The sequence below is a fragment of the Labeo rohita genome, chromosome 1 (genome assembly GCF_022985175.1).
Source record: "Labeo rohita strain BAU-BD-2019 chromosome 1, IGBB_LRoh.1.0, whole genome shotgun sequence".
Lineage (NCBI taxonomy): Eukaryota > Metazoa > Chordata > Actinopteri > Cypriniformes > Cyprinidae > Labeo > Labeo rohita.
Genome location: NC_066869.1, coordinates 14252654 through 14278133, shown reverse-complemented (window position 1 = coordinate 14278133; position 25480 = coordinate 14252654). Strand labels below are relative to the sequence as shown.

Here is a 25480-nt window from a genome sequence, read left to right as displayed (position 1 = left end):
ATAATGACAAGGCAAGATGAAGTTTCAAGACAACCTCTTAACACAGCAAAACGAAAGAGTGAGAAAAAGGGGGAAAAGAGAAACTCGCACACATCGTGGTACCATGAGAAATCATGTAAGCTGAGCTACGAACGTCTGCAGTTACGTGTGGAAAAAACTGGTTTGGTTTTTGTGAAGTAAATAAAAAAAAATAAATCACATTATAATCCAGGTTTACTGCTCAGTTCAGCTCTGCATTTATATTCATATCAAATGAAATCAGAGGAAAAAACAGGAGAAAATAATATCCACATCAAAATCATTTAAGGAGCTTTAATTGTTAAAAAAGGAAAACAAGAACCAGTTTAAAAGGATGGAAAAGTCTTCGGTGGCGTTTTTAAATTCCTGCAGGCTTTCCTTCAACCACCTCTTTTTTGCAACATAAAAAATAAACTACTTCTAAACGCGCTCTTTCCCCTCTACAACACTTCTGTCAAATGTTCTTTTGGTTTGCTGACTAGTTTGGATCAACTAGATCAAAGAGTGTAACGCTTGCTGTCGGAGGCGTCATCTGTATCTCAAAATAATGATGCTGGTCTCTCTCACACAAACACACACTCTCACACACACATGCGCACACAATCTGTGACTGGCTTCCTCTCTGTAGCCGCGGAGCTTTCTACTGATGTATGAGTAACCGGATGAAACGCGCATCCGGTTATTGACAGATCAGTGTGGGCGACTGCCGGCTACGAGGCGGAGCAGGGATCGGTAGCTACAGTATGTAAAGTATCTGAATCAATTCCTCTAGATCTCCCCGGACTCTCTCTCCTCGGAGCTGGAGCGCTGTTCTCTCTCCAGCGACACGGATCTCTCCCGCTCTCTCATTCGGCTCATGTCCGGGGAGACGGGGGATCTTTCTCTCTCCATGTCCCTGCGTCCGTTGTCCCACCATCTCTCCTCTGTGGCGTTCTCCCGCCATCTCTCCTGAGACAGAGGCTGCTCCTGCTCTCTGGTGTGTGAAGACCTGGAGAAATGAGCAAACGTGTCAGAGTGTGACAGGCAAAAAGGGGAATTTTATTAAACATTAATTCATGTCAACTAATCCGTTTTAACTATTTTTTTTTTATATTAACACAAATATTTAATTAAATATTTAAAAATAACTTCAAAATCAATTCAAATGACTTCAAATTGTTCTGAAAATTCTTATAAAAAGTTATTCAAATGATAGTTTTCAATTAAAGTTTCATCATTTTAAATAAATATACGAGTTTGGATTTCAAACCATCTAAATTTCATATATAAATTATTTAATAATTAAAAACAGTCTAATAATTCAAAATCCAAATATTAATGTAGTCATTCAAAAGTAATTTAAAATAGTTTAAAATTTAACATAATTCAAATAATTAAAATTCCAAATACAAATAGTCATTTAAAAGTAATGTACAGATATTTAAAATAGTTTCCAACAAATTTAAATTTCACATATTTGTAAATAATTTAAATTCCAAATATAAATTATTTAATAATTATACAGTTTTCATTACGTCATTTAAAATGAACCATGACTACTTAACACACGTGTACATAACATGAATTTAATTTAACATTGGTATCATTGTCATAATGATGTTTTTTACACTGATTTTACCACATTTAACTGCCTTTGACTACAGTAAAATAATTTAAATTTCACATTTAAATTGTTTAAAAAAAAAGTTAAATAATTTTAAACAATTTAAATTTCAAATACAAATGATTCAATTGTATAAAAATTTCATTACGTCATTTAATTATTATTATTTAACACACGTGTACATAACATGCATTTATTTTAATTGAACATTGATATCATTGTCAATGTTTTTTTACACTAATGTTACCACACTTAACTGCCCTTGACTACAGTAAAATCATTTAAAATAATTTTCAAATAATTTAAATCACAAATATAAACAATTTATTAGCTTATAAATAATTTCCACTACTTTGTTAAAAATGTATATGGCTCTCAGTTTTGAACTGTGACGATTTAACGCACCATGCACCTTGTCAAAATGCTGTTTTTACCACATTTAACTAGACCTAACTATGGTAAAATCACTGTAAATTATTGCTCAAACTGTTCCCCCGCAAAGGATGAGAGACACAGGTCAAGTGAAGCTGAAGTTGTTGTTGTACCTCTTCCTTTTGCTCCTGTGTGAGTGGGAGCGAGAGCGATGGCGGTCTTTGTGTCTGTGTTTCCTCTCCCTGTCTCGTTCCCGCTCTCCATCCTCACGATGCCGACGAGAACGATGGGAAGATGAGCTTCCTCCTTCCCTGAATAGCAGAGAGAAAGATATATAAATACATATATATTGTTGTTTTTAGTGATAGAGTTATATATAGTTGTCAGATAGGAAGCTGATTCTCACCGATATCGTTCACCACTTCTGGATCTGGACCTGAGAAAAGAGGGATGAAGACAAACTTAAAGAATGATAAAAAGTGTGCATTTCTTTGTTACAAGTATTTTGTTTGTTTTATGTCAGATAGTTTGAGTCATTTCTGTGAGTCAGTGCTTTCAAACTTTAACGAATCAGTTCAAGACACTGCTTTAACAATTTGCTTGTCCACAGGAGTCTTTTTGTGACATTTTACACCTTCAAAGCAAGTGTAACAAAACAAAATCACAAAAATGATCATTTTTAATTAGATTTAGCTAATTTTTTAGTTCAAGTTTTTAAATTTCCCATTAGGTTCAACATTTTGAATCTATTTGGGAGTTTAGTCTATATTATGAACTGAATCAACTGAACTGAACTGAGCTGAATAATGAGTTAGAGCTGAATAGCTGAATTGAGTTAATTTCATAATTAATGAACTTTGCCATATGAATACTGTCATTAAATCTGAACTGAATCAAATATGGATAATGGATAATGACACTAACTTTGCATGAGTTACTGAACCTGAACTGAAATGAATCAACACTGAAGAGTGAATCTGAAATGCATCAACCATTAACTGTGCTGAATGTGAGCTGAAGCATAGTGTAACTGGGTTAATTTCATAATTGACGAACTTTGCAACATCAACACTCGCTCTCACGTGTTTTTTCTGATCGTGCTGACCCAATAAGCATTTCACTGTCCAATGGTCATGCCTTAACTTTGCCTTAAATTATAATACTACATTAGTACTGCATCCTTCGCATGGGCATTTACTAATTTTTAACTTTTTAGTCCGAGTTAAGTCTCTTTTTTGGCTCATTTAATTTATAAAAGAAAACGTGTCTAATAATTACGCACACCTGAATAAGGAGTTTTGCACTTCTAGCCTTCATGGACAATTATATATCACTTAGAAATGATTAAATACAAAATTAATAGTAGTTATTAAGATTGATGTGGTTTGAAATTGGTAAAATGTGCTTGGAAAAGAAAATCTGATCAGAATATCAATGTGCCTAATAATTGTCTGTCCTCTGTAGAGCTGCTTTACTGTTGAAACTATTTGTTTCATGAGTTTTATAACCTATCATTTCTTGTTTATTGCTATGAAGCTCCACTGATTGGAAGAAAAGTATCAAGAAACACTTCTCAGCTATAACATGTGATTTCAACACATTTCGGTGCATAAAATGAAAGCAGAACACAGAGACGTACCTCCTGCGTTCTCTCTCTCTGTCTCTCTCCCGCTCGCGCTCTCTCTCTCTTTCTCTCTCTCGCTCCCTCTCGCGTTCTCTCTCTCTCTCCCTCTCCATCTCCCACTCTCTGGCTCGCTCCTCTTCTCTGTCACGCTCCTCTCTTCTCCTCATGCGCATGCGCTCCTGTTTCTCCGTCACAGCTTTCTGGAAACCAGAGCAGATTGTCTTATGAAAAGCTGTGTGGTAACAGGCCAACTGAGCTGTGAGCCGTGAGCCATCATCTTACCCTCAGTTTGTCAAGTTTTTCGCGGATTTCAATAAAACCTAAATGAAGTTTCCCTCCAAAGTGGTCGGCGAGGCGGCGGTCGTTGTCGTGGAGGCCGAGGTAGGCGGAACAAACCTCACACACCCGCAGCTTCTGCTGCTGAAAGCTGGAGGCCGGCATAGAGTTGCGGTAGATGTCCTAAACACAGTATCATATACACAAATCATCATATAATTAGCGATTTCAGTTCTAGAGCTAGAATGGAGGACTACAGTGATGTTTCCACCTGCCCCATGACCTTTGACCCCACACTGACCTCTGCCTCTTTCTTCAGGGTGCGTGTTTTCTCCACCTTCTCCAGCACCTGCTGAGCCTCGTCCACGTTCCCCTCGCCACCAAGCTGCTCCGCACGCGCCAACAGCTTCCCGATCTCCTCGTTCAGCTCGTGCACACGCTCCGCCTGCCAATCACACCAGTTAGAAAATCTGAGAATGTGAAGACTTAGAATTACTGCTGTAAAAACAGACAGATTCATAGTAAGGGTCAGAGAGGGTGGCAAATGGTCATAAAAAATGAAATTATTTGTGCTAGAACAAAAAAAAAAATCTCGCAGTTACGATATTTTTTTCTCAGTTCATACACTACCAGTTAAAAGTTTTTGAACAGTAAGATTTTTAATGTTTTAAAGTCTCTTTTGCTCACCAAGCCTGCATTTATTTGATCTAAAGTACAGCAAAAACAGCAAAATTTTGAAATATCTTTACTATTTGAAATAACTGTAATGTAATTTGTTCCTGTGATCAAAACTAAATTTTCAGCATAATTACTCCTGTTTTCAGTGTCATGTGGTCCTTCAGAAATCATTCTTATATGCTGATTTGCTGTTCAATAAACATTTATTATTATTATTATTATCAGTATGAGTATTATCGGTATGAGTTGAGAACATTTTTTCAAGATTCTCTGATGAATAGATCCAAAGATCAGCATTTATCTGAAATAAACAGCTTTGTAACATTATTCCATTCAAACACTTGGAGTCAGTATTTTATGTCACAATTTATAGAAATTAATAGTTTTATTTAGCAAAGATGCTTTAAACTGATCAAAAGTAATAATGTTACAAATGATTTCTGTTTCAGATAAACCTGAAAGAAAATTCTACCCAACTGTTTTCAACATAATATTAATAATAAATGTTTTGTATTAGTAATAAATGATTTCTGAAGCATCATGTGACTGGAAAAGTGATGCTAAAAAACAGCTTTGAAATCACAGAAATAAATATTTTAAAACAGTAAAAATATTTCAAAATTGTACTGTTTTTGCTGTACTTTGGATCAAATAAATGCAGGCTTGGTGAGTAGAAGAGACTTCTTTAAAAAAAAAAAAAAAAAAAAAAAAAAAAATCTTACTGTTCAAAATCTTTTTTTGGTTACACCAAGCGATTCTGACACTTTTTTTCCCTCTCAGAATTCTGACTTTACACCTTGCAATTCATACCTTTTCCTTAGAATTCTAATTAAATCGCACAATTTTGACTTTTGTTCTCTAAAGTCTGAATTTACAGTTCACAATTCTAACTTTTTTCTCTTAATTCTAAGTTTACATCTTGCAATTCTGACTTTTAGTTAAAACCTCTAAAAACTTAAAATTCTACAAGAACAACATCAGAATTGTGAGCTGTTAAATAAAAAGAATTGAGATGTAAACTTGGCAAATGCAAAAAATAAAGTGAGAATTGTAGGATTTTGCAATCATCTTTTTTTGTGGTCAAACACAGGGTTCTGTAGAATATGGTCGTTTAAAAAAAAAAAAAAAAAAAACAGACTGAGTGGATGTCTTTTCGGTTTGCATGTACTTCCTCTTGAAACAGGAAGTTGGAACCCAACACATCAAAAGACTCATCCTCTTTTTCCCATCAGAGCTGTAGACCATGACTCAATACACGCTTGTCTGTGCACAACAAGCAGGTGTGCGAAACTTCAGTATGAAAATGATGTACAAGTGAAATCTCATGTTGCAGAGAAACATTCAGGGATTCCCCACCACAGATCCTCAAGTTTTACCTTGGCAGCCACCTCGGCGCTGATCTCTTCCTGTGTTTCGGCCAACCGTTTCTTGGCCAGTTCGGTTCTTCGGTCACAGTCTGCGATGAAGGACTGTAGATGCTCTGCGGCCTGAGAAAACACGCCATGATCTTCATTCATGAGCAGTTCATGCACACACAGTCTATGAATGTAAAGCGTTCATACTCACATCCAGTTCAAAGAAATACTCCTGCTGTTTAGATGCGATCTCATAATCTGCTCTCAAAGCGAGATCGTGAATCTTCACACACTCTCCCAGATCCATGCGCTGTACAACCACAAACACAACTGCTTAGAAACATCAAGCAACCTTTTAACATGTTTGATGTCATAATGCAACTGTGGTGAAGCATAAATAAAGTCCTGCAATTATCAAACCGGTTTTAGATGAGAAAAGTCAAAGCGACAGAGATGAGGAAAGATAATGGGACACTTACGGTTCCAGACAGTATGTCATGCGGACACGACTCCAGCAGATGACTCTTACACACCCGCTCGTCCGTGAACTTGATCCGCTGTCTCATCGTGTCCCCTGCGAGAAACCAGATGCACACATTATGAGCATCAAAAATCATCAAATCTAGTCACAATCAAACAATGAGATACACCAATCAAATGTGACTCTGGACCACAAAACCAGTCTTAAGTAGCTCGGGTATATTTGTAGCAATAGCCAACAATACATTGTATGGGTCAAAATGGTCGATTTTTCTTCTATGCCAAAAATCATTAGGACATTAAATGTTCATGTTCCATGAAGATATTTTGTAAATTTCATACCATAAATAAATCAAAATTATTTTTATTTTTTCACACCCTCAGATTACAGATTTTCAAATAGTTGTATTTCAGTCTAATAACGTCCTATCCTAACAAACCATACAACAATGGAAAGCTTATTTAGTCATGATGTATAAATCGCAGTTTTAAAAAATACACCTTTATGACTGGTTTTGTGGTCCAGGGTCACATATAATAATCAATGTATGACTGATGTACAAACCTCAGCCAAGTTTTATCCAAATCAAGTCAACAAATTCATGAATATTATGAAATTATGTTAAATAATGATGTTTACAAAACATGTTTAATTGAAAAAAAAAGGACAAAGTCATGCTTAAAAAACATAATCAATAAAATTGTGACATAAGGTCAATAAAATTACATTTTTTACCAAATCATGCTAAAAAAAAGTAGAAGAATTTAATACAATTGGCATAAAGTCAGTAATGTCATAAAATCGTTTCTGGCAATCATGAGAACCAATACTTTTGTTTACCAAATTATTTAAATAAAAAGGGGATAACACAAATGATAAAATCAGTGCAAATAAACAATGACAAACATAATTATGATTTGATGTCCTTCAAATTACAGTTCTGACTAAATTATGACAAAAATTAAACAAATAAAATTATAACATCATAAGTTATGTCTACTAAATCATTTGAATTGTGTGATTTTTATCACAGTAAATGAATCACAACAACCATGATTTATCAACTTCACTGAATTCCTCACTGATATAAAAACACACAAGTTTCATGGTTTTTAATTAAATCAAATCAAATCAAAATGATTAGAATCATGAAACCATGTCAATTGTAAAGTAAGATTAACACTAATTGTAACTATATTATTTATATTATAATTGTTTACCAAATTATTTAAATAAAAAGTGATCACAAATTATAGAGTCATAAATGCAAATAAATAATGAAAATTATGATTTGACGTCCATCAAATTTACGTTCTGACCACATCATGCCAAAAATTAAACCATTCAATAAAATTATGACAAAATAATAAGTTATGTCAACCAAATAATTTGAATTGCGTGATTTTAATGAAGGTAAATGAACCACAACAGGCAAGATTTTCATCAAATCAATGAATCATCAATGAATTTATGACACATACGCAATCATTCCAGCTAATTCATGGTTTTTAATTAAATCAAATCAACGAAATTATTAGAAGCATAAAATAATTTCAATCAAAAAGTGACTAATACTAATTGTAAAGTCACCGCAACGAAATAATGGGATTCATCAATCAGACGTGATTCCCATCAATCAATTCGCTGAGTTCAGTGATCACGAGAGCATTGAAACACATGAAATCGTGATTTTTTAACCGGTTTGTCAAACAAATCACAACAGTATCAATATATACAGCGTAAATGATCAAATAAAGTCCTGAATCATTGACTGAATCAAACGCATGGTTTAGTTTCGATTTGATGAGAATGAAAGAAACACTCACCATCTCTGCCAGTGCCCATGAGCTGGTCCAGCATAGCTCTCATCTGCGCCTGGGCCGACATCTTCACCTGTTTACCTCTCTACACGTGTCAATATACCTGGCTGATGAGTTAAACTCAGTGATCGGACTCGTTTAGCTAACCTGTTAAACTATCTCCTCATACAGCAGGCCTCGGAACCAACGGCCGCCGAAAACAAGACAAACCGCCTCCTAAACTCACTAACACACTTTCTACTAACACCACGCACACGTCTGTGTTTCAAATCCCCCAGAAGGCGCAGTTTATAGCTGAAATGAGGCTGAAATCAGTCAATAATAAATCAGTAAGTTAGTCTCGTGTGTTAGCAGCAGCGGCTAACGTGAACTCTTCTCCCAACGCCCCTCAATCCGCCTTTTGTGCGCTTATTTATCAGTCCTAGCGCTGCTTTATCAATCCGCTGTCTAATATTTAGTGTAGTGGTCCATATTCGCAAAGTTTTGACAGTGTTTGTTTGTTGTTGTTTTATTGTTTTATTTCTTTTTCTCCTCTCGGAATGAGACTTCCGACCCGCGCACGCAGCTCCCGCTTGGTTACGCGGCCTCGAGGAAGTGCCGCAGAGCTCGAGCGCTGATTGGCTGGCGGGCTGGTGACATCATGACGTCGACGCTGCTGCGCGAATGTAGTGGGATGTTGTGAGGTCATCAGAGCATGTGGATCAACATGGTGAGTTTTGACTACAAAACTCATGGTGAACATAAACGTTATCGTTTTTTCCCCCCCGAGTAAATATTTAATACATAAAAACAAAAACCTGAATCTTTACCTCGAATGTTCCAAACGTCAGTGTTTTTTTATTTTATTTATTTATTTATTTTTTTTGGCATACATACTGGTAGATACAGTGCTGGGTAGATTACTTACAATTTGTAGTCCATTACTGATTCCAAATGGCATGACAAAAATTGTAGACCTACTTAGTAATGTAATCCATTACATTACACATAGATTATACTAAAAATAGATTACTTTTTACTTGTTTATCACATTGATTTAAACAGGATAATCTTGGACCATACTCATATAATACTAAGAGAAATAAAATTCCATTTGTTGCTGTTAAAGATGAAAAAGAAAAATGAGGTAGATTCAGTAAATTACAAATTATTTCTTACTGTTGTGTGAATAATATGCAGAGCTGGGTAGATTACTTACAAATTGTAATCCGTTACTGACTCCAAATTACACGTAACAAATTTTAGTTCAAATGTAGTCTATTACATTAGACATTTTAGGTAATAAGACTACATTTAGATTACTTTTGACCTCATTATCTTGTTTATCACATTGATTTAAATAGCATAATCTTGCACCATATTGATATAAAAATATATTCCATTCTTTGTTATTAACAACATAAAGTGCATTAAACTGAATGATCCTTAGATCCTTACATGCAAATTATTTTGTTGTTTTATTATTAAAACAACAAAATAATTTATTAAATTTTATTACATTTATTAAACATAAAATTTATTAAATTTTATGTTTGTTTTCAATTTTATTTATTGACATAATTATTCATAATCATCTTACAATCATTAGTCATTCACATAATTCATATTTAATTATTTATTTGATTATTTAAGTATTTATCATTTATTCATTTATATTATTCATTTATATGTTTTTATATTTTATATTTCTTATTATTTTCCTTGCTTATGCATTTTCATTATTGTTCAGTTCCATGATTGTGAGGTTTCATGAATTATTCGGTCTAAGAAATAGATAACGGGGATGTTTATGGAAATTCAAGGTTTATGGGATGTTGAATCCGTTTGATATATCATTGTTCTTTGAGCTGTACTCGCCAGACGAAGTTTGAACATTGAGACATGCGCAACTAAAACTGTTCAATAAATTCTGTTACACCTTTTTACCATCATTACTTCATCTCCTGCTTCTGCTCTTTTCTGGCTTCCATTGGTCAACTTCATAACTGACAGAAACCTGCTGTTAGCAGGGTTGGGGTAACTACAGCTTGCTGACTAGTTGTTCTGTTACTGAAAGACTGATATTTTCTGATGGGATCTGGTGTCCGGGGCTGGATCCTAATTGTCTGGCGTGGGGACCTGATCTAACAAACATTACGTCGAGGTTTCCCAAAACCCAGAGGTTTGGGAAACTCGGTTCAATGAAAAGTTTATAATTCATTAAATCATAAAAAATGTTAAATAAATCATTTTTATAATCAATCAAAATAAAACACTTACTAAAAAAATTAAATATTTTATTTTTTAACCTGCATGTCATGTGTCCATAACCAGTATTAGAGAACCATGAGCATGCAAGCGTTGTAATGTAATTATTAAAATATTTATTTTAAAATCCTAGGGGTACTTCAAGTAAATATATTAGGTAAAAGAGGATCAAATGACAAAAATGTTTGTGAATTCATAAATTTTAATGTGTTTGATAGTTGTTTAATCATTAAATTATGATATAATCTAATCATGTAATCCATAAAAAGCAACTCTAGCCTTATTATGAGTATTATTTTAAAATGTAACTTAATCTAATTACAAGTACTTAATTTTTGTAGTCTGATTATGTAATCCAGATTACATGAAATCAAGTACTGCCCAGCTCTGATAATATGCTGTCATGTAATAATAAATAAAAATGTAACTAGTCTTATTACAGGTATTTTAAAATGCAATATAATCTTATTATAAGTACTTAAGTTTTGAAATCTGATTATGTAATCCAGATTACATGTATTCAGTTACTACTCAGCACTGTATATACATACAGTTGTGGTTAAACGTTTACATTCACCTTGCAGAATCTGCAAAATGTTAATTATTTATATGTACTATAAGAAATTATAAAAATGACTGATTTCAAAACTTTACATATGCTTGATTCTTAATACAGTGTGTCATTGCCTAGATGATCCACAGCTGTATTTTTGTTTTATTACGATTGTTCATGAGTCTCGTTTGTCCTGAATTGTTAAACTGCCCACAATGCTTAAGAAAAATCTGCAGTTCTTTTGTTTTCCAGTCTTTTTTTTATATATCAACCTTTTCCAGCTAAAATCAATATTCCACCTTTTCCTTTCAGTTTCTGATAGGCAGTACAAAAAACCCCCCAAAAAACATGATTAAACAATTTTTTTTATCCTGTTCAAAAGTTTTCACCCCCCAGCTATTAATTCATTATGTCTATATCTGACAAAGTTTTAACTGTTAATTGTCACATTTAATTTTTAAATTTAAATTCAAATTTCAAAAGATCAAGGACTGTTTGATTACTCATTATATGGCCGCTTTAATATTAGGTCTCCTTGTTAGCATCCCAGAGGTCAATAATTACACTAGAAATGACCACAAACACAACACTTTGGTTCTCTCTGTTTATTGTACTGATGTGAAACAGACATCTTTTAATTTATGCATGTTGTATATTATATTCATATGTATAAAAAACATCCAGTCTAATAGTTTTTTCTCCAACTACTTCCACAGAATACAAAATCAAACCCAGTTGTGATTATCAATTAGAAGAACGAGAACAAACGGAAACACAAAGAGGTCCTCTCAGACAGACGTCCGTCCACTGTCACGCTTCCCACTGATCACAGTCACCAAAGACACAGTCACATTGTCGTTTTGGCACCAGTTTTTCCTCTCATCACACTAAAGCACATGGAAAACATATGAGCTTATTTATTATCTTGACTCTGCACATGCAACTCACCGTCCTGTGTTTAGATTGTCTGGTGAAGAAGAAAACGTCCCATCTATCTGCTCTCTCTGAGTTTTATTTATTAATTTTTTTTTGCATTGGATTGCATTTCTGAATAATACAGAGAGAAGAATCAATGAATGTTTACAGCTTTGGCACACCAGCGAACTGCTTGAATCACAGTTTCTACAACAGCCAGACTGTGCATGTCAAACCTTTAGTTTTAAAATGTTTTAAATCTAAGGAATTTCATTGCTTTTTTGTAGATTTAGCCTGTAGTCGTCGAGTGGCGTGACGCGTCTATAGAGGGCCTCTCAATGAAAGCTTTTAAACAACAGTTTCATCACCAAGAATCACAATTCATGGATATACAGTGTATAGATATACATAAAACAAATCATCAGCTCACACAGTCCAAGTAAAAATAGAAATAAATTTAAAAATAATCAATGTGATGTGAAAACTAAACTTTGTACCTTCAGAACACTACAAATCCACACGGATGACCTCGAATTATGCTACATTTGTCTTTATAATGAATCTTTTCATATTTCCCATTCATTGTTCTGGTCTTTAAAAAAAAAAAAAAAAAAAAATAAAAGATTAAATTGGAAAACAAAAAAATGTTTTTGAGCTGTATTATGAGAATTTGGATTTAAAAAATTAGACAAACACATTTACAGCTGCTCTAAGTGTTTGATGCTACATTTTTTTTTTTCATTTTAACCAGATGAAACTGTAAAAATAAATGTGCATTCAATACCATGTGTGATCCGAAACAGACCTTAATCAGGTTTGACGCCATTTTTAATTTAACACGAATGAAAACAAGGCTGTACTGTATAAAGGTTGTCATTTTTACAACCCACAACTTTCAAAACTGTTTCGTCATCTGAAAGTTTTATTCAGAAAGCTGTTTTGTCAGCTTAACAATCAGTTAAACAATCTATTAAATGCGCTTTACGTTTGTCCCTCACAGCCTCGTTTTCACTCCTGTCAGAAATTAAACATGACGTTACCCTAATTAAGGTTTATTAATGTGACACTGATTATCTTATTGTGAAAAATTAGGTACTGTGATAAAAATCATAAATTCTGTGACTTTTCGTAAGCGTATATGATCGGGTTGCTATGATGATTTCAGAAAGCCGTAAGCGGCGGCGCCGTTCTCCCAGAGGTGGGCGTGGCTCCGTCTCATTCAGCCAATCGGACATCAGTGGGCGGGGTGTTTTTGCTGGTCTCGTAAGGCAGTAAGGATTTCGGGCCTCGTTACATTCGGTAACACGGAGCGCAAGCCCGGACCAACTCGCAGCGCTGATCCCAGATCAGACCCGCACTCGAACACACAGCGGGCCGCGTCAGCAGCAGTCGGGCCGGACTCTGACCCGAGATCAGCCGCGCCTGCGAACGCACACCCAGGCTCGATTGCGATCGTGTGTTCGTGTGTGATCGTGCTTGTTGTGTAAATAAATGCAACACAGAACTACGATAAAAACAGAGTGGAAGTACTAGAGGAGTCTGGGATCTCTTCTGAGGTATTGTCTAACATCTAGCTCCATAGCACCATTTTCCCACACCTTGATCAAATACATCTGCCTAAGTATAAGTGAAAATAAGTCGGATTCGTACCTCATTTTCTGTAGTAGTGTAAGTCCACAGAGCTTGAGATAAATCTGAAACCTTGAAGTTCAAATCACTGACTGGTTATTGTTCGTTTTGGACCATTCTGGTCCATATCGTAACACACTGTATTTACTCAAATAAGGTTAAAAATCATCTTATACTCTCTGTACTTGTTTTATTTGTTCATTTGCAGGCTTCAAATCTCTCTTAATGTTAATATAACATTTTGATTTAGTAACATGAGATAGTTTATTTCATATTGGCACTGCCTGATAAAGGACTGGCGCTCAGATTGGCATAAATCGTGCATATGTACATTTTACAAGTACAGCCCTTATGTAAAATGGGCTTATATTTTACATAAATCTATTGTTATAGCTAATAAACAGTCGGACCTTTAAGGGAAAGTCTCACGAAAACACTTCACCTCAAAACCAAAAGAAAATACGGTATTACATTTTCATCAAGTTTTGCAAAAACAAAAACAAAAAAAATCATAAATATGACTATTACATACATTTTCCAACCAAAATTCTTATTAGTGTCATGAAAAAAAATTAAATGTACTTTTGAGAATATTTGAAACCATTTTTTATTAGGATTCTTATTACTATAATTTACTGTAATACAGCAAAAAATATAGTAATACATCATCATATTTTTAATCTAAAATTTAGTAAAATAGATTTTTTTTGTATTACTTTAGTGAGCATATGAAGGGCTATTAACAATATTTAAGTGTTATTAAAATCACAATGCAATCTTAAGCAAAAAAAAAAAAAAAAAAAAAAAAAGGGCAAAAAATTAGGATCACTAAGACGACAATTAAATATATTTTCCCACCAAAATTCTCATTAGTGTCATTAGTTGATCAAAATATGTTTTATTAATGATAATATGGAGGGCTATTAAAAATGTTTAAGTGTCATTAAAATCACAATACAACATCTTAATACCTCAAAACCAAATAAAAATATGGTATTATATTTTGCAAGGACCATGAAGACAACAATTAAATAAAATTTCCCACCAAAATCCTCATTAGTGTAATGCAAAAAAATTACTTTTTTACATTTATAATATATATATGTATATATATATATATATATATATATATATATATATATATATATATATATATATATATATATATATATATATATATATATATATATATATATAATTACAGTAAAAATTACTGTAATACAATTGTAATACAATGAATGTAATAAATGAAATGCTACCTTGATGTTGTATAATATTATATAATATTTTACATATAAAATGTAATTAGATTTAATGTTTTTGTATTACATTAGTGAGAATATATAGGGATATTAAAAATATTTCGTTTTTATTAAAATCACAATGCAGCATCTTAATGATCCTAAAATAGGTTTTGTTTGCATTTTAGAAAATGTAATTTTTTATTTTCCCATTTGATTTTGTGGTGAAATAAGCCTCGGACATACTTTCGACAGCTTTCGTGAGATTCCCCCTTAAAGGACATCAGTTGACCCGTATTAAGCGAAAGACTTATTTTGAAATACTCTCAAAGTTCTACACCGTTTACACCATCTCTGTGAAACACTTCCTGTTAAAAACTGGAGCTGAGCCAGATAGAGGGGAAGAAACGAGTGGAAAAAGGAACAAATGAGCGAGGTTTTCACAACGATGAGGACGAAAGACATGAGATGACGTGAGATGAGCTGTACGCACAGAGAGAAGGAGAACGCGTGTTTGTGTGTGTCTTTGTGTGTGTGTGTGTGTGTGTGTGTGTTTACAAGCATCCCTGGGTTGTACAAGTGTGTGTCACATGGTGTTATTCCACTTTGTAAGTGTTGAATTGAATCGAGCGTGCCTTGTATACCTTGTTAACACCTTAGTGCCGACGCTTGTGTGTGTAATTAAAGGTGCAACTTCCACCACAGTGAGGTGAAAACATTAGGAGAGGCGGCGCGGCGCCTTACAGAGCCGTGAGTCTCCCCGTCAGAGCGGCCTGCAGTTCGGACGGCAGGAACACGCCCAGCTCGGTGATGATGCCGCCCGTGATCAGCTGGTGAGGAGTGACGTCGAACGCCGGGTTCCACACCTCGATACCTGCAACAACACACGGCCGAGACAATGAGTGTTACACTACTAATGATGTACTATTACAATGTTATTATTTTGAATTAAATTTTATTTTGACATTTTCTGTTTGCACTTTAATTAATCAATCATTTACACTACCTGTCAAAAGTTTTTGAACAGTAAGATTTTTAATGTTCACCAAGCCTGCATTTATTTGATCCAAAGTACAGCAAAAACTGTAAAATTGTAAAATATTTTTACTATTTAAAATAACTGTTTTATATTTGAATATACTTTAAAATGTAATTTATTCCTGTGATTTCAAAGCTGATTTTTTAGCATCATTACTCCAGTTACATGATCCTTCAGAAATCATTCTAATATTCTGATTTTCTGCTCAAAAAACATTCGTTATTATTATATCATGTTGAAAACAGCGGAGTAGGTTTTCAGGTTTTTCAGGTTTCTTTGATAAATAGAAAGTTCAAAAGAACAGCATTTATCTGAAATAGAAATCTTTTGTAACTTTATAAATGTCTTTATCATTGCTTTTGATCAATTCAAACTTCAAAGCATCCTTGCTAAATAAACGTATTAATTTCTATCGTAGAAAAAAATATATATACATAATGACTCCAACCCTTTGAATGGTATAGTGCATAATGTTACAAAAGCTTTTACAAAAAGCTTTTATTTCAGATAAATCCTGATCTTTTGATCTTTCTATTCATCAGAAAATCCTGAAAAAAAAAGTATGCAACTGTTTTAAATATTGATAATAATAATAATAATAATAATAATATGTATCTTGAGCAGCAAATCAGCATATTAGAATGATTTCTGAAGCATCATGTGACACTGAAGACTGGAGTAATGATGCTGAAAATTCAGCTTTGATCACGGGAATAAATTACATTTAACGGAAGTGTTTTCCATGTGAATATATTGTTAAATTGCAATAATATTTCACAATTTTACTGTTTTTATGGTATTTTTATTCAAATAAATCCAGCCTTGGTGAGCAGAAGAGACTTTGTGAAGAGAGTGGTTTGTTTTACTGTGATGTTTTTAAGCAGCTGTTTGGACTCTCATACTGACGGCACCCATTCACTGCAGAGGATCCCTTAATGAGCAAGTAATGCAATGCTCCATTCCTCCAAATCTGTTTCCATGAACAAACACATTAACACTGTACTATTTCACTCTACAGACTCATATCCACAGTCTGATTAATGATGCTGCTCTTCAAATTTAACAGACATGTAACCGTTCCGGTCAGATAACAAGTTAATTTGCTGAGTTGAATCGATTGGGGCTTCCTGTGCTGATCTGGGACCTGCGTTTCCCGTCTCAATCTCCCGGTCTTGTCCGTTGTGCGTCAGACAGCAGAGTTGGCGAGCGCCGTGCAGTAATCTGTCTCTCCCCTCAAGACGCCGCCAGCTATTAAACGCTGCAGCTTTAATTAATCTGATGATTCTGACGAGTCTGTCTCTCGCTCTTCTGTTTTCACACATACGGAGGATCGTTCCTCCCTCCCTCGCTCTCATATCAGAACCGTTTAATTAAAAGCAGCTTCGCTCTGTTTCAAATCTCACTTAAACCCTGTGGTCACACACACACACACACACACAATGATCTTTTTCTGGTTTTCGCACCCCTTCTTCACAAAAAAAAATACTGTTTCTGTAAACACATAACAAATAGCAGTTCAATGAATATGAACACGGTGCAAAAACACTTTTAATACACCTACACTACCGTTCAAAGGTTTGGGACTAGAAGGAAGTCTCTTCTGCTCACCAAGCCTGCATTTATTTGATCCAAAGTACAGCAAAAACAGCGAAATTTTGAAATATTTTTACTATTTAAAATAACTCTTTTCTATATGAATATATTTTAAAATGTATAAAATTTATTTTTGTGATCAAAGCTGAATTTTCAGCATCATTACTCCAGTCTTCAGTGTCACATGATCCTTCCGAAATCATTCTAATATGCTGATTTGCTGCTCAAAAACATTTCTGATTATTATCAATCTTGAAAACAGTTGTGCTGCTTCATATTTTTGTGGAAACGGTAATATATTTTTATTTTCAGGATACTGAAAAATAGAAATGAATAGATGAATAGAAAGTTCAAAAGAACATTTATTTGAAATAGAAAACATTAATCTAAATGTTTTATCTCTTTGTTTTATACTTGCAGCTCTCTGATTGACAAGTAAAATGGCTAATCACAGTTAGATTTGTGTGTGTGCGACATTAAAGGCAAGTAAAAAGTGAAATACAGAAATTATATTAATTAATCTCATGTAAAAAAAATTTAACTTTGACTAAGTTTTTCAAAGTCAAATCCAGTGATTTGTTTCCTATCCTTGGAAGTATTAAATGGGAAATTGTGTTATTTTAGTTATATTCATGTACTATTATACGTTTTCTTAATATTTTGAACATTCTTATTTTAGTATTTTTAGGTTTCTTTTTAATTTGGGTTTAGTTATTTTATTTTGTTTCTTTTTTCTTTTTTTTAATAATAATACTAGTTTGTAAATTTTGTAAATTTTATTTGAAATACTACTTTAAAAATGTAAAAATAAAAACCATGAAAATATTCAAAACTATTTTTTAAATAAAATGTTATTATTTATTTTTAATTAAGCATATTTTAATAATACGTCAATTTGTTTTTGAATAAAATCTTTCTATTACTTTTGGTGTGTGAATAATTTGAAACATTTTAAATACTACTTAAAAACCAAATATAAAAAATATAAAAAAAGCATTTGTTTTAAATAAATTAATAATAATATTAATAATAATTAAACATTTGAATAATTCTTATAATTTTTTTTTAATAAAATCTTTCTGTTACTTGTTTTTAATAATTCTAATTCAAATCCATTCAGCTCTAATGTCTGTCCACTGGAATAAAAAATAGATTAAAAAAAAAATACTAAATTTTTTTTTAAAAAAATAAAAAAAATAAACTATTCAAAACAAACAAATGTTTAAATTTTATATATATATTTTTTTATATTTTCTAAAAAAATATTTATATTATTTCTAATTAAAATACAGTAGAAAACAGTGTAAAATGTGCACAAACCAGGGTTGTTGTTATTATTTTTTATAATACTAGTTTTTAGCTTCTATTTATTTTCAGTCAGTAATTTTAGTGCTTCAACTTTTGCAAATGTTGCACTGTCCATCTATATTTCATGCAATATTTACTTAATATCATTTCAATAGTTGAAGTTTTAAAACTAAAGTGCTTTGGCTCTTCAAATTGGTGTCTTTCTTCCCGTAAGAGTGGTCGCGGCCATTTGTAAATTTTATGGGTTTGGCTTCTGGTCACATCCAGCTATTTTTATCTGTACAAAACAGCTGGTTTTGCTGCTTGATACTGCAAATCATTGTGTCTTACCATATTATTTTAATGTATTATCTTAATTATGAACACACTAGTTTGTAGTGCAAACAGTTTTACTGTTTACTGCACGTTTTTATCCTTCTCGTTATTTCCCTATAGCAGCTAATGAACCAGAAGTCTCACCCATAGGCTTACTATCGCATTACAGAATAAGGTGGATTTTAACTGTGCACTGTTTACACTTACCAGGAGCAGCTACAGGAACTCCATTGATGCTGGTGAGCTCCTCAGGTGGACGTTCCTCGATCACGATGTCTCGTCCGCTCTCCAGACTCAGATCGCAGGACGTGCTGGGCGCCGCCACGTAAAACGGTACCCCGTGATGCTTGGCAGCGATGGCCAGCTGATACGTGCCCACTTTGTTCGCCGTGTCCCCGTTGGCAACGACCCGGTCCGCTCCGACGACGACAGCTGTGTGCGTACAGGAATATTAACATCTGACAAAGCTGATACTGACATGAAAGTCAAGCGAACGGACTCTTCCTGTGTTACCTGTGATGCCTTTCTCCCTCATGGTGAGAGCCGCCATGCTGTCTGTGATGAGGGTGGCCGGGAATCCCTCGGCCACGGCCTCGTACGCCGTCAGCCGGGCGCCCTGGTTGTAGGGCCGGGTCTCTGTGCAGTACAGACGCTTCAAGCGACCCAGCGCGTGCAGCGACCGCACCACTCCTGTACGGATCAGTTACAGTCATTATCAAAAATCAGTGTTCATTTCTGCGTGAATGATAAGCGCGCAGACTGACCGAGAGCCGTGCCGTATCCCGCGGTGGCGAGGCTGCCGGTGTTACAGTGCGTGAGGATGGTGACGGAGTCTCGCGGGACTCCGGACAGGATGTGCTGAGCGCCGTAGTTGCCGATTTTTTTGTTGTCATTCACGTCTCGCTCCAACATGTCCTCAATCCAGCCAATCACGCTGCAGCAGGGGCGGAGCCAAATGACAGACATGTTAAAGGAAGATAAAGGAGGTAATCAAATGCAGCACTTCGTATTTAGCCTGTTGTGGTAACCTTTTTACATTTTTGCTGGAAATTAAATGTTAATATGTGACCCTGGACCACAAAACCAGTCTTAAGTAGCGCAGGTATATTTGTAGCAATAGCCAACAATACATTTTGTGGGTCAAAATGATCAATTTTTTTTATTCCAAAAATCATTAAGATATTAAGTGAAGATCATGTTCCATATATATATATATATTGTAAATTTCCTACTGTAAATATATCACAACTTAATTTTTGATTAGCAATATGCATTGCTAAGAACTTCGAATTTGGACAAAAAAAGCGATTTTCTCAATATTTAGATTTTTTTTTGCACCATCTGATTCCAGATTTTCAAATAGTTGTATCTCAGCCAAATATGGTCCTATCCTAACAAACCATACATCACTGGAAAGCTTATTTATTTATATGATAAATCTAAAAAGATTTACCCTTCTGGCTGGTTTTGTGGTCCAGGGTCACATCTAATGTTAAATGTAAAATGTAAAACTGAAAAATACAATAATTAATTTTATTTTAAGGCTCTTTAAACAGATATTGCATAAGGGTGTGTAAGTAATTTCAAATATTTTAAATACTACTTCTAAAATAATAAATAAATAAATAAATATTATTAATTATTAAATCAAAATATTGTAAATAAAATGTTTTTTTTATTTGTTTATTAAAAATATGTTAAATAATATTTTAAATGTTTTCTTTAAAAATCTATTATTTATTTTTAATATTTCTAATTTAAATCCTCTCTAATTTAAATTTAGCTCTAAAGTCTCACTGGATTGAAAAAATACTATTTTTAATTGCTATTTTAAAAATAATAAATAAATAAATAAATAAGTAAATAAAACAGTTATTTAAATATTAAAAAGAAAAAAAAAAAAAAATTAAAAAAAGTTTAAATAATATTTTTTTGACTACTGACATTCTGGTCCTTATTCTGGTCAAAAACAGTAGAAAATAGTGTAAAATGTGCATAGACCACTGTTATTTTTATTATTATTTATTTACTATTAATAGTATTAATTAAAAATAGCCTTATTAGCCTTTATTAAAATTGTTTTTACTTCTTACTTATTTTTTTATGATTACATTTTTCATTTTTATTATTTTTTGCTATTTTTAAAAAATATTTCTAGCTAGTTTTAATTGATTTTTATTTCTGTTTTAGTTTCAGTCATTTTAGTACTTAAGTTTAAAAGAAAATTTGAATTTGCCTTGGTAACTAACTGAAAAAAAAGGTTTTCATCTGTAATGTTTACATTTTAAGTTTTATTTTAATCAATTTAAACTATTTTTTAATAGTTTTAGTTAATAACAACACTGTTAATAGTTAATAACACTGCTACAGACACTATTATTAGAATGTCTGGCAATTAGTAGAAAGACTTTAAAAAGATTTCACAGACATAACAGAAAACAAAGAAGGATATACCAGTCTTTTTAGGAATATCTGGTTCACTTGCTATTAAAACAAAACACTAAATATCTTTCAAAGAATAACATTTCTAAAGCATCCCATCCATCGTGTTGTCACCTGTCTCTGAGCTGCTCTGTGTTTTTCTCCATGCTCTCGTTCTCTGTGAACTCCATGAGCTCGCGGGCAGCTCTGCCCATGTTGACGGCCGTGGGTCGCGCGGACGTCAGGTGGCACAGAGAGTCCCTGATGAAGGACACGAGGTCATCGCCCCCGGCGCCCGCCCGCAGCTCCACCGCCAGGCTCAGGCACCCCACGATGGCGATGGCGGGAGCGCCGCGCACCTGCAGGGTGAAAGGTCACACGCCGCAGAGTCAGAACCGCAGGACCACCAGCATTTCCCATTAAGAGCCTCATTATCAGGAGCTTCATTTCACGCGCACGCTACACTCACAAATCAGCCATTTAAATTGATTCAACACTTCTATTCAGCTCTAAAATCAGCTCACTGGAATGAAAAACTAGACTTTTTTTGGCAAAAAGCCCCAGAAATGTATTCATACGGATTGGAAAGGCATGAACTGTGGTTTTGAGTTTTGTTTTGAGTTAAAAGTTCAAGCACAATTCACAATAAAACCTATTTCACTTTCAAAATGTTATTACCAGCAAATTCAATTGGATAAATGTGCAAAAGTGCTACTCATTGCATTTAGTGACCTTTTAAAAGAAAACAATTTCCATTTAAGAGTTTCAGTGAAATGACGGAGTCACCCGGAGTTCACAGTTCAGAGGTTATTAATAACTACAAAGAGAAATTATGGTAAGTATGATGTCATCATTGCTTTAGAACTTGGAATTCTGCCATTATGACCGGAATGGACAATTATGACATCATTCCGAAAGTGGCATCACAGAGCTGATTAAATAGCTATGATGTCATAATGACTTAAAGGGACAGTTCACTCAAAAATAAGAATTCTGTCATCATTTAGTCAACCTCTAGTTTCTTCTACTGAGCACAAAAGAAGATATTCTGAAGAATGTTGGTGACCAAACAGTTGACGGTACCCATTGACTACAAAACAGTATGGAAGACAATACCGTCAACTCTTCAGTTACCAGCATTCTTCAATAAATCTTTTGTGTTCAACAGACAAATCTCATATAGGCTTGGAACAAGTGAAGGATGAGTAAACGATGACAGAATATTTATTTTAGGTGAACTATCTTTAATTATTCTGAAATGAAAAATGTGACACTGGTATGTGAACATTTCTTTGTACGCTACCAGTATATATATATTTTTAAGAAATCTCTTCTGCTCACCAAGCCTGCATGTATTTCATCTAAATTACAGCAAAAACAGTACAATTCTGAAATATTTTTACTATTTAAAATAACTCCTTTCTATTTGAATATATTATAAAATGTAATTTATTCCTGTGATTTCAAAGCTGAATTTTTAGCATCATTACTCCAGTCACATGATCCTTTAGAAATCATTCTAATATTCTGATTTGCTCCTCAAAAAACATTTATTACTATTAGGATCTTGAAAACAGCTGAGTAGAATTGTTTTTAGGTTTCTTTGATGAACAGAAATCTTTTGTAACATTATAAATGTCTTTATCATCACTTTTGATCAATTTAAAGCATCCTTGCTAAATAAAAGTATTAATTTCTATAATTTCTTTTGACAACAAACTTTTGAATGGTATAGTGTAAAATGTTACAAATGCTTTTTATTTTCGATATATGCTGATCGTTGGATCTTTCTATTCATCAAAGAATCCAGAAAAAAATGTAATCATCTGTTTTAAATATTGTTAATAATGATAAGGTTTCTTGTACAGCAAATCAGCATATTCAAATGATTTCTGAAGGATCATGTGACTAGAGGAATAATGCTGAAAATTCAGCTTTGATCACAGAAATAAATTACAATTTAAAATATACTGAAATAGAAAGCAGCTATTTTAACTAGTAAAAATATTTCAAAATTGTACTGTTTTGGCTGTACTTTGGATCAAATAAATACAGGCTTGGTGAGCAGAAGAGACTTATTTAAAAAAAAAAAAAAATCTTACTGTTCAAAAACTTTTGACTGGTGTACAAGCCACTCTTGATAAAGCATCAGAGAACGTTTTTTATTATTATTATTAAATTGAGAGTAAAGAGAGACTCTCTAGTGTATGACTGGCCGTAATCACGCTCGCTCGTGATTGTCATTTCCCGTCCATTAGTAAAGCTCTCATGACAGTGACAGCGGCTGGCACAGGACCAAAGCCCCCGAATCCCTGATTGATCAATAATTCATGCGAGATATTTGCAGTAACGACTATTAATGAGGCACAGACATGGCTGCCGGAAAACCATCACCCCAACACATTAATTATGCACTACGTTAATCAAGACTGGAATGACTGGAGAAACACCTTTATGATGTCACAATATGTGTTGGCAAACAAAAAGAGGGCGTTCAGACGGGACAGGCGCTGTTTAGAAAGTTCAGAAGTTTTTAACCGGACATTCCATCACAAAAAAACACATTTGTGCCAAAGCAATAAAACAAATGAGCACATTAAACCACCAATCTATAACAGAACGTTCTCCTAACGTTAGTGTACCACTTTTTAGGAACATTCCAGGAATATTTTTTTTTTTTTACAAGCATAACACTCCAAAAAACGTAGGAAATAACTTGTTTATCCAAGACGCAAGCGTGCATTATTAAAAAACAAAAAACGGCGCAGACTGAGCGCGAGAACGCTTCCTGATGCAAGCGTTTGAATGATGTGCAGCATCATTCCAGTACATCACCGAGACCAACCGGGGTTTTATTAATGACGTTAATCATTTATTTTATTCTAAAAATATATTCGTCCAGCTTACTGTGACTTTATGTCAAGCGCAGGTTATGCAGATCTTACAAGAACACACGCACACATGCACACGCACGAACAAAGCGCGACCCTTTGCTCTGATCCGACACAAAGGAACCTCTACCCGGCGCTGAGCTGTGAGATGATCGGACGTGCGTGAACGGAACCGGGGCAGAGGATCCGTCGATCGGGCCTGCCGTACCTTCATGGTCTTGATGGCCTCATATCCGTCTTGCACCGAGCGGATCTCCTCGTACACGGTCTCGTGCGGCAGCAGCAGCTGGTTGAGGATCTGCAGAGACCCGGACCGGTACCGGATCGCTTCCAGCGTCATGACCCGTATGAGATGTGGCTGAAGGTATTCCCGGGAGCGCTGGCGCCGATGTGTGACGGGTTCCGTCGGTCCGTTCCGCGTCCGGTGGATTCGGGGTGTGTTAAAAGCGGGGTGATTCGTGAATCATGAATCGCGAATCGCGAGGTGTGGGCGTAGTTTAAAGGCCTGCTGAACGGATCGGGGGTGAGAAAAAAAGCGCACCGATCACGGAACCGCGTGTTCGCTCTGGCAGGAAGCTCCGCCCTCTTGATCACGCCTACTCCTGTCAGTCATCCGGCAGAGGCTGCGCGCTCCCGCATTGTGTGCGGCGCATTTGACATTCAGATGAAGGCTTTTATTATTCTTATAACTACGGCGAAGCAACAATAAAGCGATTCAGACTATTCTTAGCGAGTGAATGGAAGGATATAATGAAGAGCAGATGTTGAGGACATGTTTCTGTGGAGGAATCGATAAGAACCCACACTCAGGCTCTGTTGTTCGGAGTTTGATATTTTAATAAGTCATGACGTCATTAACCTCCGACGGATTTTTTTTTTTTAAAATTAAAATTGTGTGATTTACTAATTTTCATGTAGTCGCAAACGACCTAACGTTAAAAAACTATCGCACAGCTGTTTTTATACAGTTAAAGTGAATTAGGACTAGGTCTGTTGAGCGCCAAAAAAAATTCAAAAAAACACCCTAACGGTCCATTCACACCAAGAACGATAATATATAAGTTTGATATTTAATAGGTCATGTCATTAATTTTCAAAGAG

The 25480-nt window shown here is 34.4% G+C and overlaps 2 protein-coding genes across 2 annotated transcripts; both read right to left on the bottom strand.

Moving 5' to 3' along the window:
* Nucleotides 1-219: 219 nt before the first annotated feature.
* zgc:158803 (LUC7 domain-containing protein) lies at nt 220-8835 on the bottom strand. The gene is made up of 10 exons (XM_051109103.1): nt 8234-8835; nt 6406-6500; nt 6138-6236; nt 5948-6058; nt 4195-4338; nt 3900-4076; nt 3633-3817; nt 2400-2429; nt 2167-2304; nt 220-1006 (listed from the first exon to the last, which is right to left on the bottom strand). Exons 1-10 carry the CDS (start codon nt 8292-8294, stop codon nt 787-789), a joined length of 1260 nt encoding a protein of 419 aa, XP_050965060.1. The 5' UTR covers nt 8295-8835; the 3' UTR covers nt 220-786.
* A 2782-nt stretch (nt 8836-11617) lies between these two features.
* On the bottom strand, nt 11618-25004 carry mri1 (methylthioribose-1-phosphate isomerase 1). Its single transcript, XM_051109118.1, has 7 exons — nt 24588-25004; nt 21624-21847; nt 19832-20001; nt 19581-19757; nt 19275-19499; nt 15557-15686; nt 11618-11914 (listed from the first exon to the last, which is right to left on the bottom strand). Exons 1-7 carry the CDS (start codon nt 24717-24719, stop codon nt 11875-11877), a joined length of 1098 nt encoding a protein of 365 aa, XP_050965075.1. The 5' UTR covers nt 24720-25004; the 3' UTR covers nt 11618-11874.
* Between the last annotated feature and the right edge of the window lie 476 nt (nt 25005-25480).